At 43.0% G+C, this 18,528-nt stretch overlaps 7 protein-coding genes across 7 annotated transcripts; all 7 read left to right on the top strand.

Annotated features, from left to right (window-relative positions):
- The first annotated feature begins 1,666 nt into the window (after positions 1-1,666).
- Positions 1,667-2,266, top strand: LOC140789119 (agmatine coumaroyltransferase-2-like). The gene has a single exon (XM_073138727.1). The coding sequence runs from the start codon at positions 1,667-1,669 to the stop codon at positions 2,264-2,266; it is 600 nt and encodes a 199-aa protein (XP_072994828.1).
- Positions 2,267-6,001: 3,735 nt separating this feature from the next.
- On the top strand, positions 6,002-6,712 carry LOC140789118 (agmatine hydroxycinnamoyltransferase 1-like). Its single transcript, XM_073138726.1, has one exon. The coding sequence runs from the start codon at positions 6,002-6,004 to the stop codon at positions 6,710-6,712; it is 711 nt and encodes a 236-aa protein (XP_072994827.1).
- An 80-nt stretch (positions 6,713-6,792) lies between these two features.
- LOC140789117 (agmatine coumaroyltransferase-2-like) lies at positions 6,793-7,392 on the top strand. The gene has a single exon (XM_073138725.1). The coding sequence runs from the start codon at positions 6,793-6,795 to the stop codon at positions 7,390-7,392; it is 600 nt and encodes a 199-aa protein (XP_072994826.1).
- Positions 7,393-11,123: 3,731 nt separating this feature from the next.
- On the top strand, positions 11,124-11,669 carry LOC140789116 (agmatine hydroxycinnamoyltransferase 1-like). Its single transcript, XM_073138724.1, has one exon. The coding sequence runs from the start codon at positions 11,124-11,126 to the stop codon at positions 11,667-11,669; it is 546 nt and encodes a 181-aa protein (XP_072994825.1).
- Positions 11,670-11,977: 308 nt separating this feature from the next.
- On the top strand, positions 11,978-12,511 carry LOC140789115 (agmatine coumaroyltransferase-2-like). Its single transcript, XM_073138723.1, has one exon. It carries the CDS (start codon positions 11,978-11,980, stop codon positions 12,509-12,511), a length of 534 nt encoding a protein of 177 aa, XP_072994824.1.
- A 3,724-nt stretch (positions 12,512-16,235) lies between these two features.
- On the top strand, positions 16,236-16,946 carry LOC140789114 (agmatine hydroxycinnamoyltransferase 1-like). The gene has a single exon (XM_073138722.1). It carries the CDS (start codon positions 16,236-16,238, stop codon positions 16,944-16,946), a length of 711 nt encoding a protein of 236 aa, XP_072994823.1.
- An 80-nt stretch (positions 16,947-17,026) lies between these two features.
- LOC140789113 (agmatine coumaroyltransferase-2-like) lies at positions 17,027-17,627 on the top strand. Its single transcript, XM_073138720.1, has 2 exons — positions 17,027-17,216; positions 17,278-17,627. The coding sequence occupies exons 1-2, from the start codon at positions 17,027-17,029 to the stop codon at positions 17,625-17,627; spliced, it is 540 nt and encodes a 179-aa protein (XP_072994821.1).
- Positions 17,628-18,528: the final 901 nt, after the last annotated feature.

Below are 18,528 nucleotides of genomic sequence, written 5' to 3'. Positions count from 1 at the left end.
TCGAGAGCAATTAATACGTAGAGGAGGTATCACTATATAAATAGAAGCCTGCAAGGACCGCCCGAAAGCTTGAATGGGTCAATATATTACAATACAATCCTGCATTTTTTACTTGTTTCAACTGCTGCCAACTTTGACATGGGCACTTAATTCCTCACTATATAGTCCTTACTCACCCGACCCGCAAACATCACAACCAACACAACAAGCTTACATAGCCTTCTAACGAACACAGAAGTTATCATTTACCGAATTGTTACCAGAACTAGCTCGTCCAGGTTGAGAGATGGAAGTGAAGATAGAGAGTTCAAGACTCCTAAAGCCTGGCTACGAAGGTATTGATGATCCTCATTCCAGTACCACCACATCAAGCAAGACCTGACCAGTTAAAAAATGTTTAAAAAAATATTGACTGGTCAATATATTACAGACCATTATTTCTTCTTCTTTCTTAGTGCAGATCGACTATTATTGAAATGGATCGAGACGACTTGCAGATTATTTGATGGGTTTGAACTTTTCAACGAAAAACATCTACTCTTGTAATCTTGTTTCAGACGGACGCCCCGTAAAATTGACCCCAGTTTAATCGAGAGCAATTAATACGTAGAGGAGGTATCACTATATAAATAGAAGCCTGCAAGGACCGCCCGAAAGCTTGAATGGGTCAATATATTACAATACAAGCCTGCATTTTTTACTTGTTTCAACTGCTGCCAACTTTGACATGGGCACTTAATTCCTCACTATATAGTCCTTACTCACCCGACCCGCAAACATCACAACCAACACAACAAGCTTACATAGCCTTCTAACGAACACAGAAGTTATCATTTACCGAATTGTTACCAGAACTAGCTCGTCCAGGTTGAGAGATGGAAGTGAAGATAGAGAGTTCAAGACTCCTAAAGCCTGCCTACGAAGGTATTGATGATCCTCTTCCAGTACCACCCCTGAACTTGTTAAGTTGAGCCTCTTCGACAAGGTAACCGACGACGCCCACTTCGCTGCCATTTGCGCCTTCCGTGCACCCAACCCTCCCAACTCCGTGTGGGAAAGAAGCCTCGCAAAAGTCCTCACCACCTTCAAAGAGTGGGCAGGGAGACTCGGAGAGGACGCCGATGGCAATCCTGCCATCATCCTCAATGACGAGGGAGTGAGATTCGTGGAGGCCTCGGTGGATGCAATCCACGACGATGTCATGACATCCGAGCCATCGCCGGCGTTGCTCAGCCTACACCCAAGCCCATGGGGTGTGGAGGAGTTGGCCCAGGTTCAACTCACACGTTTTGCCTGCGGAACACTCGTCGTGGGATTCACCTTCCACCACAAGCTTGGCGATGGCTACGGAACCACCCACTTCCTAGTCTCGTGGGCAAGCGCATGTCGAGGTGTGGACATCGGCTCAGCCCAATGCATGACCGCACGAGTTTCTTCGCACCGCGAGACCCGCCTCAAATTGAATTTGAGCATCGTATGGCGGAGTACAGGCCCAAGGGAACTAGGTTCCTCTCCGGATACAAGCCGACGGAAGAGACAGTCGTTCACAGGGTTCACTTCACAAAAGAATTCATCGCCAAGCTGAAGGCCAAGGTCTCTTCAAGGGCTAATACCAAGTACAAAGACATTCGAGAGCTTGATGGCTCACCTGTGGAGAACGGTGACGATGGCTCGCGGCGTTGAGGCCGGGGAGACTACCCGTCTTCGCATAGCCGTGAACGGCCGCCACAGGATGGACCCCGAGGTTCCTGAAGAGTATTTCGGCAACTTGGTCTTATGGGCATATTGCAGCAGCAAGGTTGGCGAGCTCGTCAATAGTCCGTTGCATTACGCGGCTGAGGTCATCCATAGCCAGGTCACTAGGTTGAATGATCCCTACTTTAGGTCCTTCGTAGACTTTGCGAGCTCCAAAGTAGTGGAGGAGGAGGATCTAGTACCGTTGACGGATCCGGATGCCGAGGCCTTGTATCCGGACGTGGACGTAAACAGTTGGCTAGGGTTTCCGATGCGGTTCATGGACTTCGGTGGGGGCAAGCCTTTCTATTTCATTCCGTCCTACTTCCCCATGGAAGGACTGCTATTTGTCGTGCCTTCTTTCTTCGGAGAAGATGGAAGCGTTGATGCCTATGTGCCCTTATTTGAGAGCAAGCTTCCTACATTTCAAAACATTTGCTACTCCTTAGAAGATAAGATAGAGATGGAGACATACGGTAATAGCTGCAGTTTGGAGAAACCATTTGCTGCCTTGATGGCTGGCACTATTTGAACTTGAACAGGCCAAGTGAGAGGACGAGAAGTGCTGATGCAATAAGAATGATTCATTCTTTTGAATATGATAGATATGTTTTTTTTTTTTATCATCGTTAATGACAAACTATTCTAGTTAGGCATAGATGTCAAATAACAAGAAAAGAAGAATGGTTTTGTTTGTATTGTGCAATTCTGTAATTCTGTAATAGAAATCATTACTTTCGAATAATTTCATGAATGGAAATTAACATGTTTAAATATCTTCATCATAACTAACTACAATTTATCCAGATATGGAAGATGCTGGAAACAAATAAATGAACAAATTAATTTAATTGAACAATTGAAAGAAATTACTTCAGAGCTATTAGAATATGAATATAAAAATTACTATTCTTTATAGCTTAAGGTTTTAAAGTAGTTACTAAATTAACATAGTATCATAACTCGATATCACGGGTTGAATATATGCAATGCCCATCTTTGCCTAAAAGAAGTCAAGATTTAGGTCGGAGAACTAGAGCAATTCGCTGAAGTGGGTAGAAAATCTTGTAGATTATACTAAAATCGAATCGAAATTCTATTTAATTATTACTTGTGAAAATCTTGCTAGAGATATAGAAAATTTAGACTTTCTAAGTAACGAAGATATGAAAAGTTAAATCTAAATTAAAGTAATCGAGAAATGTCAAATCCTACTTGGTTTGAGAACCAAATTTGAATTGAAGCTAGAAGACCAAAAAAAGTAACTTGAAAAATAAATCCAAAATAGTGTGGAAAACATGCCCAAGAATCTAGACATAATTTTTTCAAATATAAAAAATTCTCCTTTAGTGATCATTAAAGAGAAAAATAAATCACCCATCTAATCAATCTCTTGAGATAAATCTATTTCACTTCCAACAAAGTACAAGATTCTCCTATAATTATTGTAACCGTATTTCGGATGGCCTCGATTAAAGTCCCTCTCTTGCGGAGTTTTTCCACCTCAATGGACAATTAGTGAAAGTAGATTGCTCCTTGTTGTCCTCAACTCAACATGGATCACTCGCTAAAGAAACTAGACATGTCCAATGTTCTTTAAGCTCCTTTAATGCTTCAAGTAAATGATGGTACTCTAACCAAGTCGACTACCATCTAGTATCTTTTTTATAAGTGTGATAAAAATATTCTTGATTCTTAGTAGGAGATTCATCAAAGGAAACACTAAGTTTGACGAGATTTCTAGATTTTTCGTTATTGTTTTGCGTGATCTCGCTCGAAGGCTCTAATCAGTTTGAACCAAACTTTTGCTCCTTAATCATTATGAATTAAAATCTGTAGCTTGATTTTGAATCGAGCAGAATCATCATCCCCATAGAGAGCTCTCCAGTTTTTCTACTCAAGTGTTCCCTACCACTCCTTCCCCTCAAACCATGGATCCAAACTCGGATCAAAACTAATCACTAAATTTATAGCGCTTACAAGACCGACTTACAAAATAACCCGTCGATCCCCACGACGTTGTCTCTCTCAGTCTTACTCGTTAGAACTCATGATTCACCACTTCCCATGATTGATCTCCAATCTCAATAACCCTCGAGATTGATCCTTCATCTAGAAGACCCTTAAAATGAAAGTTTGGTACGTTGTAGAAGAGACAGACCTTGTTGATAGAAGAACGTTGTAACCTCAAAAACTCCTTATCAAAAGCAATCACCGACCTCCTTAGGATTAGGGCATCCCAATCCTTATATAGGTTAACAAGATAAGGCCAAATCCAAATCAAAACAGAACTCTTGGAAGCTCAAAAATTTGCATGGGCATTATGTAGGAAAGATCATTTTAAGAGGAAATGGTGGTGTCCACGAAGCAATTCGATAGCACGAAACGTGTATGACAGCTAATTAGGGAGAGGAGGTCAATTTCGTAATTGACATGCTGATTGAGGGGACTACTAAGATTTAGAAACTAATAAGGGATGCTGACGGTTCAATATATTCCACTCTATTTGTCGCCTTGGCATTGCTCAAGCTGGTTGAGGGCTAATAGGTGAGTTGTTATTCAATGAAGAACCATGCTCCTTCAAAGTGTACAACTTCTTTTACCAACATCTAGCTCAATCCCATCCCTAGCAGCTTAATGCAAGAACAACCGAGGCCACATATGATGACACGTCCATGCAAAGCCAAACAGCCACGGGACCCGTAGTGCCCCGCCCCTCCTCCTCCTCCTTCCTTCGCGGCAAGTAGCCACGGACCCTCGGTGCCCCACCCTTCCTCCTTCTCCTTCTTCTTCTTCTTCTTCGGCGCGGCAAGCCGCCACGGTGCCCCGCCCCTCCTCCTCTTTTTCTAGCGGCAAGCAGCCATGGACCCGCGGTGTCCCGCCCCTCCTCCTCCTCCTCCTTTAGTAGTGGCAAGCAGCCACGGACCCCGGTGCCCCGCCCTCCTTCTCCTCCTCCTCCTCCTTCTTCTTCTTCTTCTTCTTCAGCAAGCCGCAAAGCCGCAGCGATGCCGCCTTGTCCTCCTTCGACAATGGCAAGCCGCCGTGCTGCCGTGCCTTGTCCTCCTCCTCCTCCTTCTTCTTCTTTTTTTCTTTTTGGCTCGGCTTGGGGTCAATCTAGCTTGGCTCGGCTCGATCCGGCTTTACTTGAATGAGATTTAATGATAGGCTCATTTCAGGCTCATTTCAGGCTCGAGTTCGGCTCGAGTTGAGCTGAGCCGCGCCTGAACCCAATTCTAAGGCTCGAAATTAATTTCAAGCCGAGCCTGAGCCGGAGCCGTCTCGCTCAGGCTCGACTCATTTACATCCCTACGTGTAGTTCCCATCTTGTGAATAGCTTATCATACAAAGGAACCATTCGAGCAGAGAAAATAATTACTCACTTCCAACCCGTAAGGAATGGGCTTATCCACCGTTTGATTCATTGATAACATCACATGCTAGCTAATTGATGTATATATAGCAAAACTCCTAACCCATATATGTTAGTTAAATTTAATAGTTAACCAAGTGATCAATATGGGGTTAGTCGACTGTTATTCTGTTATGTTATGTAAAAGATAACGATATATTAACCATCAAATTAAGACTTTAACGAGCCATTGATTTAAAGTTTACATGTGTCTTTGCGACAAGCCCCACAATAGAGAGAAGAATATTAAATTGTTTGGGAGACGTGTCAGGTTACTCTGCTCAAGTATGAGGTAATCTTTTCTAATATTAATTGAAAAGGACATTATAAAAAGCACGAGCAATCATAAGGCAAGCAAGACCTGACCAGTTAAAAAATGTTTAAAAAAATATTGACTGGTCAATATATTACAGACCATTATTTCTTCTTCTTTCTTAGTGCAGATCGACTATTATTGAAATGGATCGAGACGACTTGCAGATTATTTGATGGGTTTGAACTTTTCAACGAAAAACATCTACTCTTGTAATCTTGTTTCAGACGGACGCCCCGTAAAATTGACCCCAGTTTAATCGAGAGCAATTAATACGTAGAGGAGGTATCACTATATAAATAGAAGCCTGCAAGGACCGCCCGAAAGCTTGAATGGGTCAATATATTACAATACAATCCTGCATTTTTTACTTGTTTCAACTGCTGCCAACTTTGACATGGGCACTTAATTCCTCACTATATAGTCCTTACTCACCCGACCCGCAAACATCACAACCAACACAACAAGCTTACATAGCCTTCTAACGAACACAGAAGTTATCATTTACCGAATTGTTACCAGAACTAGCTCGTCCAGGTTGAGAGATGGAAGTGAAGATAGAGAGTTCAAGACTCCTAAAGCCTGCCTACGAAGGTATTGATGATCCTCATTCCAGTACCACCCCTGAACTTGTTAAGTTGAGCCTCTTCGACAAGGTAACCGACGACGCCCACTTCGCTGCCATTTGCGCCTTCCGTGCACCCAACCCTCCCAACTCCGTGTGGGAGAGAAGCCTCGCAAAAGTCCTCACCACCTTCAAAGAGTGGGCAGGGAGACTCGGAGAGGACGCCGATGGCAATCCTGCCATCATCCTCAATGACGAGGGAGTGAGATTCGTGGAGGCCTCGGTGGATGCAATCCACGACGATGTCATGACATCCGAGCCATCGCCGGCGTTGCTCAGCCTACACCCAAGCCCATGGGGTGTGGAGGAGTTGGCCCAGGTTCAACTCACACGTTTTGCCTGCGGAACACTCGTCGTGGGATTCACCTTCCACCACAAGCTTGGCGATGGCTACGGAACCACCCACTTCCTAGTCTCGTGGGCAAGCGCATGTCGAGGTGTGGACATCGGCTCAGGCCCAATGCATGACCGCACGAGTTTCTTCGCACCGCGAGACCCGCCTCAAATTGAATTTGAGCATCGTATGGCGGAGTACAGGCCCAAGGGAACTAGGTTCCTCTCCGGATACAAGCCGACGGAAGAGACAATTCACACGGGGTTCACTTCACAAAAGAATTCATCGCCAAGCTGAAGGCCAAGGTCTCTTCAAGGGCTAATACCAAGTACAGCACATTCGAGAGCTTGATGGCTCACCTGTGGAGAACGGTGACGATGGCTCGCGGCGTTGAGGCCGGGGAGACTACCCGTCTTCGCATAGCCGTGAACGGCCGCCACAGGATGGACCCCGAGGTTCCTGAAGAGTATTTCGGCAACTTGGTCTTATGGGCATATTGCAGCAGCAAGGTTGGCGAGCTCGTCAATAGTCCGTTGCATTACGCGGCTGAGGTCATCCATAGCCAGGTCACCAGGTTGAATGATCGCTACTTTAGGTCCTTCGTAGACTTTGCGAGCTCCAAAGTAGTGGAGGAGGAGGATCTAGTACCGTTGACGGATCCGGATGCCGAGGCCTTGTATCCGGACGTGGACGTAAACAGTTGGCTAGGGTTTCCGATGCGGTTCATGGACTTCGGTGGGGGCAAGCCTTTCTATTTCATTCCGTCCTACTTCCCCATGGAAGGACTGCTATTTGTCGTGCCTTCTTTCTTCGGAGAAGATGGAAGCGTTGATGCCTATGTGCCCTTATTTGAGAGCAAGCTTCCTACATTTCAAAACATTTGCTACTCCTTAGAAGATAAGATAGAGATGGAGACATACGGTAATAGCTGCAGTTTGGAGAAACCATTTGCTGCCTTGATGGCTGGCACTATTTGAACTTGAACAGGCCAAGTGAGAGGACGAGAAGTGCTGATGCAATAAGAATGATTCATTCTTTTGAATATGATAGATATGTTTTTTTTTTTTATCATCGTTAATGACAAACTATTCTAGTTAGGCATAGATGTCAAATAACAAGAAAAGAAGAATGGTTTTGTTTGTATTGTGCAATTCTGTAATTCTGTAATAGAAATCATTACTTTCGAATAATTTCATGAATGGAAATTAACATGTTTAAATATCTTCATCATAACTAACTACAATTTATCCAGATATGGAAGATGCTGGAAACAAATAAATGAACAAATTAATTTAATTGAACAATTGAAAGAAATTACTTCAGAGCTATTAGAATATGAATATAAAAATTACTATTCTTTATAGCTTAAGGTTTTAAAGTAGTTACTAAATTAACATAGTATCATAACTCGATATCACGGGTTGAATATATGCAATGCCCATCTTTGCCTAAAAGAAGTCAAGATTTAGGTCGGAGAACTAGAGCAATTCGCTGAAGTGGGTAGAAAATCTTGTAGATTATACTAAAATCGAATCGAAATTCTATTTAATTATTACTTGTGAAAATCTTGCTAGAGATATAGAAAATTTAGACTTTCTAAGTAACGAAGATATGAAAAGTTAAATCTAAATTAAAGTAATCGAGAAATGTCAAATCCTACTTGGTTTGAGAACCAAATTTGAATTGAAGCTAGAAGACCAAAAAAAGTAACTTGAAAAATAAATCCAAAATAGTGTGGAAAACATGCCCAAGAATCTAGACATAATTTTTTCAAATATAAAAAATTCTCCTTTAGTGATCATTAAAGAGAAAAATAAATCACCCATCTAATCAATCTCTTGAGATAAATCTATTTCACTTCCAACAAAGTACAAGATTCTCCTATAATTATTGTAACTGTATTTCGGATGGCCTCGATTAAAGTCCCTCTCTTGCGGAGTTTTTCCACCTCAATGGACAATTAGTGAAAGTAGATTGCTCCTTGTTGTCCTCAACTCAACATGGATCACTCGCTAAAGAAACTAGACATGTCCAATGTTCTTTAAGCTCCTTTAATGCTTCAGTAAATGATGGTACTCTAACCAAGTCGACTACCATCTAGTATCTTTTTTATAAGTGTGATAAAAATATTCTTGATTCTTAGTAGGAGATTCATCAAAGGAAACACTAAGTTTGACGAGATTTCTAGATTTTTCGTTATTGTTTTGCGTGATCTGCTCGAAGGCTCTAATCAGTTTGAACCAAACTTTTGCTCCTTAATCATTATGAATTAAAATCTGTAGCTTGATTTTGAATCGAGCAGGGAATCATCATCCCCATAGAGAGCTCTCCAGTTTTTCTACTCAAGTGTTCCCTACCACTCCTTCCCCTCAAACCATGGATCCAAACTCGGATCAAAACTAATCACTAAATTTATAGCAGTTACAAGACTGACTTACAAAATAACCCGTCGATCCCCACGACGTTGTCTCTCTCAGTCTTACTCGTTAGAACTCATGATTCACCACTTCCCATGATTGATCTCCAATCTCAATAACCCTCGAGATTGATCCTTCATCTAGAAGACCCTTAAAATGAAAGTTTGGTACGTTGTAGAAGAGACAGACCTTGTTGATAGAAGAACGTTGTAACCTCAAAAACTCCTTATCAAAAGCAATCACCGACCTCCTTAGGATTAGGGCATCCCAATCCTTATATAGGTTAACAAGATAAGGCCAAATCCAAATCAAAACAGAACTCTTGGAAGCTCAAAAATTTGCATGGGCATTATGTAGGAAAGATCATTTTAAGAGGAAATGGTGGTGTCCACGAAGCAATTCGATAGCACGAAACGTGTATGACAGCTAATTAGGGAGAGGAGGTCAATTTCGTAATTGACATGCTGATTGATGGGACTACTAAGATTTAGAAACTAATAAGGGATGCCGACGGTTCAATATATTCCACTCTATTTGTCGGCTTGGCATTGCTCAAGCTGGTTGAGGGCTAATAGGTGAGTTGTTATTCAATGAAGAACCATGCTCCTTCAAAGTGTACAACTTCTTTTACCAACATCTAGCTCAATCCCATCCCTAGCGCTTAATGCAAGAACAACCGAGGCCACATATGATGACACGTCCATGCAAAGCCAAACAGCCACGGCACCCGTAGTGCCCCGCCCCTCCTCCTCCTCCTTCGGCAGCGGCAAGTAGCCACGGACCCTCGGTGCCCCACCCTTCCTCCTTCTCCTTCTTCTTCTTCTTCTTCGGCAGCGGCAAGCCGCCACAGTGCCCCGCCCCTCCTCCTCTTTTTCGGTAGCGGCAAGCGCCCATGGACCCGCGGTGTCCCGCCCCTCCTCCTCCTCCTCCTTTAGTAGTGGCAAGCAGCCACGGACCCCGTGCCCCGCCCCTCCTTCTCCTCCTCCTCCTCCTTCCTTCTTCTTCTTCTTCTTTTCAGCTCGCAAGCCGCAGCGATGCCGCCTTGTCCTCCTTCGACAATGGCAAGCCGCCGTGCCGTGCCTTGTCCTCCTCCTCCTCCTTCTTCTTCTTTTTCTTCTTTGGCTCGGCTTGGGGTCAATCTAGCTTGGCTCGGCTCGATCCGGCTTTACTTGAATGAGATTTAATGATAGGCTCATTTCAGGCTCATTTCAGGCTCGAGTTCGGCTCGAGTTGAGCCGAGCCGCGCCCGAACCCAATTCTAAGGCTCGAAATTAATTTCAAGCCGAGCTCGAGCCGGAGCCGTCTCGCTCGGGCTCGACTCATTTACATCCCTACGTGTAGTTCCCATCTTGTGAATAGCTTATCATACAAAGGAACCATTCGAGCAGAGAAAATAATTACTCACTTCCAACCCGTAAGGAATGGGCTTATCCACCGTTTGATTCATTGATAACATCACATGCTAGCTAATTGATGTATATATAGCAAAACTCCTAACCCATATATGTTAGTTAAATTTAATAGTTAACCAAGTGATCAATATGGGGTTAGTCGACTGTTATTCTGTTATGTTATGTAAAAGATAACGATATATTAACCATCAAATTAAGACTTTAACGAGCCATTGATTTAAAGTTTACATGTGTCTTTGCGACAAGCCCCACAATAGAGAGAAGAATATTAAATTGTTTGGGAGACGTGTCAGGTTACTCTGCTCAAGTATGAGGTAATCTTTTCTAATATTAATTGAAAAGGACATTATAAAAAGCACGAGCAATCATAAGGCAAGCAAGACCTGACCAGTTAAAAAATGTTTAAAAAATATTGACTGGTCAATATATTACAGACCATTATTTCTTCTTCTTTCTTAGTGCAGATCGACTATTATTGAAATGGATCGAGACGACTTGCAGATTATTTGATGGGTTTGAACTTTTCAACGAAAAACATCTACTCTTGTAATCTTGTTTCAGACGGACGCCCCGTAAAATTGACCCCAGTTTAATCGAGAGCAATTAATACGTAGAGGAGGTATCACTATATAAATAGAAGCCTGCAAGGACCGCCCGAAAGCTTGAATGGGTCAATATATTACAATACAATCCTGCATTTTTTACTTGTTTCAACTGCTGCCAACTTTGACATGGGCACTTAATTCCTCACTATATAGTCCTTACTCACCCGACCCGCAAACATCACAACCAACACAACAAGCTTACATAGCCTTCTAACGAACACAGAAGTTATCATTTACCGAATTGTTACCAGAACTAGCTCGTCCAGGTTGAGAGATGGAAGTGAAGATAGAGAGTTCAAGACTCCTAAAGCCTGCCTACGAAGGTATTGATGATCCTCATTCCAGTACCACCCCTGAACTTGTTAAGTTGAGCCTCTTCGACAAGGTAACCGACGACGCCCACTTCGCTGCCATTTGCGCCTTCCGTGCACCCAACCCTCCCAACTCCGTGTGGGAGAGAAGCCTCGCAAAAGTCCTCACCACCTTCAAAGAGTGGGCAGGGAGACTCGGAGAGGACGCCGATGGCAATCCTGCCATCATCCTCAATGACGAGGGAGTGAGATTCGTGGAGGCCTCGGTGGATGCAATCCACGACGATGTCATGACATCCGAGCCATCGCCGGCGTTGCTCAGCCTACACCCAAGCCCATGGGGTGTGGAGGAGTTGGCCCAGTTCAACTCACACGTTTTGCTGCGGAACACTCGTCGTGGGATTCACCTTCCACCACAAGCTTGGCGATGGCTACGGAACCACCCACTTCCTAGTCTCGTGGGCAAGCGCATGTCGAGGTGTGGACATCGGCTCAGGCCCAATGCATGACCGCACGAGTTTCTTCGCACCGCGAGACCCGCCTCAAATTGAATTTGAGCATCGTATGGCGGAGTACAGGCCCAAGGGAACTAGGTTCCTCTCCGGATACAAGCCGACGGAAGAGACAAATGTTCACGGGGTTCACTTCACAAAAGAATTCATCGCCAAGCTGAAGGCCAAGGTCTCTTCAAGGGCTAATACCAAGTACAGCACATTCGAGAGCTTGATGGCTCACCCGTGGAGAACGGTGACGATGGCTCGCGGCGTTGAGGCCGGGAGACTACCCGTCTTCGCATAGCCGTGAACGGCCGCCACAGATGGACCCCGAGGTTCCCGAAGAGTATTTCGGCAACTTGGTCTTATGGGCATATTGCAGCAGCAAGGTTGGCGAGCTCGTCAATAGTCCGTTGCATTACGCGGCCGAGGTCATCCATAGCCAGGTCACCAGGTTGAATGATCGCTACTTTAGGTCCTTCGTAGACTTTGCGAGCTCCAAAGTAGTGGAGGAGGAGGATCTAGTACCGTTGACGGATCCGGATGCCGAGGCCTTGTATCCGGACGTGGACGTAAACAGTTGGCTAGGGTTTCCGATGCGGTTCATGGACTTCGGTGGGGGCAAGCCTTTCTATTTCATTCCGTCCTACTTCCCCATGGAAGGACTGCTATTTGTCGTGCCTTCTTTCTTCGGAGAAGATGGAAGCGTTGATGCCTATGTGCCCTTATTTGAGAGCAAGCTTCCTACATTTCAAAACATTTGCTACTCCTTAGAAGATAAGATAGAGATGGAGACATACGGTAATAGCTGCAGTTTGGAGAAACCATTTGCTGCCTTGATGGCTGGCACTATTTGAACTTGAACAGGCCAAGTGAGAGGACGAGAAGTGCTGATGCAATAAGAATGATTCATTCTTTTGAATATGATAGATATGTTTTTTTTTTTTATCATCGTTAATGACAAACTATTCTAGTTAGGCATAGATGTCAAATAACAAGAAAAGAAGAATGGTTTTGTTTGTATTGTGCAATTCTGTAATTCTGTAATAGAAATCATTACTTTCGAATAATTTCATGAATGGAAATTAACATGTTTAAATATCTTCATCATAACTAACTACAATTTATCCAGATATGGAAGATGCTGGAAACAAATAAATGAACAAATTAATTTAATTGAACAATTGAAAGAAATTACTTCAGAGCTATTAGAATATGAATATAAAAATTACTATTCTTTATAGCTTAAGGTTTTAAAGTAGTTACTAAATTAACATAGTATCATAACTCGATATCACGGGTTGAATATATGCAATGCCCATCTTTGCCTAAAAGAAGTCAAGATTTAGGTCGGAGAACTAGAGCAATTCGCTGAAGTGGGTAGAAAATCTTGTAGATTATACTAAAATCGAATCGAAATTCTATTTAATTATTACTTGTGAAAATCTTGCTAGAGATATAGAAAATTTAGACTTTCTAAGTAACGAAGATATGAAAAGTTAAATCTAAATTAAAGTAATCGAGAAATGTCAAATCCTACTTGGTTTGAGAACCAAATTTGAATTGAAGCTAGAAGACCAAAAAAAGTAACTTGAAAAATAAATCCAAAATAGTGTGGAAAACATGCCCAAGAATCTAGACATAATTTTTTCAAATATAAAAAATTCTCCTTTAGTGATCATTAAAGAGAAAAATAAATCACCCATCTAATCAATCTCTTGAGATAAATCTATTTCACTTCCAACAAAGTACAAGATTCTCCTATAATTATTGTAACTGTATTTCGGATGGCCTCGATTAAAGTCCCTCTCTTGCGGAGTTTTTCCACCTCAATGGACAATTAGTGAAAGTAGATTGCTCCTTGTTGTCCTCAACTCAACATGGATCACTCGCTAAAGAAACTAGACATGTCCAATGTTCTTTAAGCTCCTTTAATGCTTCAGTAAATGATGGTACTCTAACCAAGTCGACTACCATCTAGTATCTTTTTTATAAGTGTGATAAAAATATTCTTGATTCTTAGTAGGAGATTCATCAAAGGAAACACTAAGTTTGACGAGATTTCTAGATTTTTCGTTATTGTTTTGCGTGATCTGCTCGAAGGCTCTAATCAGTTTGAACCAAACTTTTGCTCCTTAATCATTATGAATTAAAATCTGTAGCTTGATTTTGAATCGAGCAGAATCATCATCCCCATAGAGAGCTCTCCGTTTTTCTACTCAAGTGTTCCCTACCACTCCTTCCCCTCAAACCATGGATCCAAACTCGGATCAAAACTAATCACTAAATTTATAGCAAGCTTACAAGACTGACTTACAAAATAACCCGTCGATCCCCACGACGTTGTCTCTCTCAGTCTTACTCGTTAGAACTCATGATTCACCACTTCCCATGATTGATCTCCAATCTCAATAACCCTCGAGATTGATCCTTCATCTAGAAGACCCTTAAAATGAAAGTTTGGTACGTTGTAGAAGAGACAGACCTTGTTGATAGAAGAACGTTGTAACCTCAAAAACTCCTTATCAAAAGCAATCACCGACCTCCTTAGGATTAGGGCATCCCAATCCTTATATAGGTTAACAAGATAAGGCCAAATCCAAATCAAAACAGAACTCTTGGAAGCTCAAAAATTTGCATGGGCATTATGTAGGAAAGATCATTTTAAGAGGAAATGGTGGTGTCCACGAAGCAATTCGATAGCACGAAACGTGTATGACAGCTAATTAGGGAGAGGAGGTCAATTTCGTAATTGACATGCTGATTGATGGGACTACTAAGATTTAGAAACTAATAAGGGATGCCGACGGTTCAATATATTCCACTCTATTTGTCGGCTTGGCATTGCTCAAGCTGGTTGAGGGCTAATAGGTGAGTTGTTATTCAATGAAGAACCATGCTCCTTCGTGTACAACTTCTTTTACCAACATCTAGCTCAATCCCATCCCTAGCGCTTAATGCAAGAACAACCGAGGCCACATATGATGACACGTCCATGCGGTGCCAAACAGCCACGGACCCGTAGTGCCCCGCCCCCTCCTCCTCCTTCGGCGGCGGCAAGTAGCCACGGACCCTCGGTGCCCCACCCTTCCTCCTTCTCCTTCTTCTTCTTCTTCTTCGGCGGCGGCAAGCCGCCACGGTGCCCCGCCCCTCCTCCTCTTTTCGGTAGCGGCAAGCAGCCATGGACCCGCGGTGTCCCGCCCTCCTCCTCCTCCTCCTTTAGTAGTGGCAAGCAGCCACGGACCCCGTGCCCCGCCCCTCCTTCTCCTCCTCCTCCTCCTTCTTCTTCTTCTTCTTCTTCAGCAAGCGCAAGCCGCAGCGATGCCGCCTTGTCCTCCTTCGACAATGGCAAGCCGCCGTGCCGCCGTGCCTTGTCCTCCTCCTCCTCCTTCTTCTTCTTTTTCTTCTTTGGCTCGGCTTGGGGTCAATCTAGCTTGGCTCGGCTCGATCCGGCTTTACTTGGATGAGATTTAATGATAGGCTCATTTCAGGCTCATTTCAGGCTCGAGTTCGGCTCGAGTTGAGCCGAGCCGCGCCCGAACCCAATTCTAAGGCTCGAAATTAATTTCAAGCCGAGCTCGAGCCGGAGCCGTCTCGCTCGAGGCTCGACTCATTTACATCCCTACGTGTAGTTCCCATCTTGTGAATAGCTTATCATACAAAGGAACCATTCGAGCAGAGAAAATAATTACTCACTTCCAACCCGTAAGGAATGGGCTTATCCACCGTTTGATTCATTGATAACATCACATGCTAGCTAATTGATGTATATATAGCAAAACTCCTAACCCATATATGTTAGTTAAATTTAATAGTTAACCAAGTGATCAATATGGGGTTAGTCGACTGTTATTCTGTTATGTTATGTAAAAGATAACGATATATTAACCATCAAATTAAGACTTTAACGAGCCATTGATTTAAAGTTTACATGTGTCTTTGCGACAAGCCCCACAATAGAGAGAAGAATATTAAATTGTTTGGGAGACGTGTCAGGTTACTCTGCTCAAGTATGAGGTAATCTTTTCTAATATTAATTGAAAAGGACATTATAAAAAGCACGAGCAATCATAAGGCAAGCAAGACCTGACCAGTTAAAAAATGTTTAAAAATATTGACTGGTCAATATATTACAGACCATTATTTCTTCTTCTTTCTTAGTGCAGATCGACTATTATTGAAATGGATCGAGACGACTTGCAGATTATTTGATGGGTTTGAACTTTTCAACGAAAAACATCTACTCTTGTAATCTTGTTTCAGACGGACGCCCCGTAAAATTGACCCCAGTTTAATCGAGAGCAATTAATACGTAGAGGAGGTATCACTATATAAATAGAAGCCTGCAAGGACCGCCCGAAAGCTTGAATGGGTCAATATATTACAATACAATCCTGCATTTTTTACTTGTTTCAACTGCTGCCAACTTTGACATGGGCACTTAATTCCTCACTATATAGTCCTTACTCACCCGACCCGCAAACATCACAACCAACACAACAAGCTTACATAGCCTTCTAACGAACACAGAAGTTATCATTTACCGAATTGTTACCAGAACTAGCTCGTCCAGGTTGAGAGATGGAAGTGAAGATAGAGAGTTCAAGACTCCTAAAGCCTGCCTACGAAGGTATTGATGATCCTCATTCCAGTACCACCCCTGAACTTGTTAAGTTGAGCCTCTTCGACAAGGTAACCGACGACGCCCACTTCGCTGCCATTTGCGCCTTCCGTGCACCCAACCCTCCCAACTCCGTGTGGGAGAGAAGCCTCGCAAAAGTCCTCACCACCTTCAAAGAGTGGGCAGGGAGACTCGGAGAGGACGCCGATGGCAATCCTGCCATCATCCTCAATGACGAGGGAGTGAGATTCGTGGAGGCCTCGGTGGATGCAATCCACGACGATGTCATGACATCCGAGCCATCGCCGGCGTTGCTCAGCCTACACCCAAGCCCATGGGGTGTGGAGGAGTTGGCCCAGGTTCAACTCACACGTTTTGCCCGCGGAACACTCGTCGTGGGATTCACCTTCCACCACAAGCTTGGCGATGGCTACGGAACCACCCACTTCCTAGTCTCGTGGGCAAGCGCATGTCGAGGTGTGGACATCGGCTCAGGCCCAATGCATGACCGCACGAGTTTCTTCGCACCGCGAGACCCGCCTCAAATTGAATTTGAGCATCGTATGGCGGAGTACAGGCCCAAGGGAACTAGGTTCCTCTCCGGATACAAGCCGACGGAAGAGACAAAATTCACGGGGTTCACTTCACAAAAGAATTCATCGCCAAGCTGAAGGCCAAGGTCTCTTCAAGGGCTAATACCAAGTACAGCACATTCGAGAGCTTGATGGCTCACCTGTGGAGAACGGTGACGATGGCTCGCGGCGTTGAGGCCGGGGAGACTACCCGTCTTCGCATAGCCGTGAACGGCCGCCACAGGATGGACCCCGAGGTTCCTGAAGAGTATTTCGGCAACTTGGTCTTATGGGCATATTGCAGCAGCAAGGTTGGCGAGCTCGTCAATAGTCCGTTGCATTACGCGGCCGAGGTCATCCATAGCCGAGGTCACCGGGTTGAATGATCGCTACTTTAGGTCCTTCGTAGACTTTGCGAGCTCCAAAGTAGTGGAGGAGGAGGATCTAGTACCGTTGACGGATCCGGATGCCGAGGCCTTGTATCCGGACGTGGACGTAAACAGTTGGCTAGGGTTTCCGATGCGGTTCATGGACTTCGGTGGGGGCAAGCCTTTCTATTTCATTCCGTCCTACTTCCCCATGGAAGGACTGCTATTTGTCGTGCCTTCTTTCTTCGGAGAAGATGGAAGCGTTGATGCCTATGTGCCCTTATTTGAGAGCAAGCTTCCTACATTTCAAAACATTTGCTACTCCTTAGAAGATAAGATAGAGATGGAGACATACGGTAATAGCTGCAGTTTGGAGAAACCATTTGCTGCCTTGATGGCTGGCACTATTTGAACTTGAACAGGCCAAGTGAGAGGACGAGAAGTGCTGATGCAATAAGAATGATTCATTCTTTTGAATATGATAGATATGTTTTTTTTTTTTTATCATCGTTAATGACAAACTATTCTAGTTAGGCATAGATGTCAAATAACAAGAAAAGAAGAATGGTTTTGTTTGTATTGTGCAATTCTGTAATTCTGTAATAGAAATCATTACTTTCGAATAATTTCATGAATGGAAATTAACATGTTTAAATATCTTCATCATAACTAACTACAATTTATCCAGATATGGAAGATGCTGGAAACAAATAAATGAACAAATTAATTTAATTGAACAATTGAAAGAAATTACTTCAGAGCTATTAGAATATGAATATAAAAATTACTATTCTTTATAGCTTAAGGTTTTAAAGTAGTTACTAAATTAACATAGTATCATAACTCGATATCACGGGTTGAATATATGCAATGCCCATCTTTGCCTAAAAGAAGTCAAGATTTAGGTCGGAGAACTAGAGCAATTCGCTGAAGTGGGTAGAAAATCTTGTAGATTATACTAAAATCGAATCGAAATTCTATTTAATTATTACTTGTGAAAATCTTGCTAGAGATATAGAAAATTTAGACTTTCTAAGTAACGAAGATATGAAAAGTTAAATCTAAATTAAAGTAATCGAGAAATGTCAAATCCTACTTGGTTTGAGAACCAAATTTGAATTGAAGCTAGAAGACCAAAAAAAGTAACTTGAAAAATAAATCCAAAATAGTGTGGAAAACATGCCCAAGAATCTAGACATAATTTTTTCAAATATAAAAAATTCTCCTTTAGTGATCATTAAAGAGAAAAATAAATCACCCATCTAATCAATCTCTTGAGATAAATCTATTTCACTTCCAACAAAGTACAAGAT

This window comes from Typha latifolia, chromosome 5 (genome assembly GCF_019914945.1).
Source record: "Typha latifolia isolate L0001 chromosome 5, TyphaL0001v2, whole genome shotgun sequence".
Taxonomy (NCBI): Eukaryota; Viridiplantae; Streptophyta; class Magnoliopsida; order Poales; family Typhaceae; genus Typha; species Typha latifolia.
Note: the sequence above shows the minus strand (reverse complement) of the source record. Positions and strands in the feature narration are given on the sequence as shown.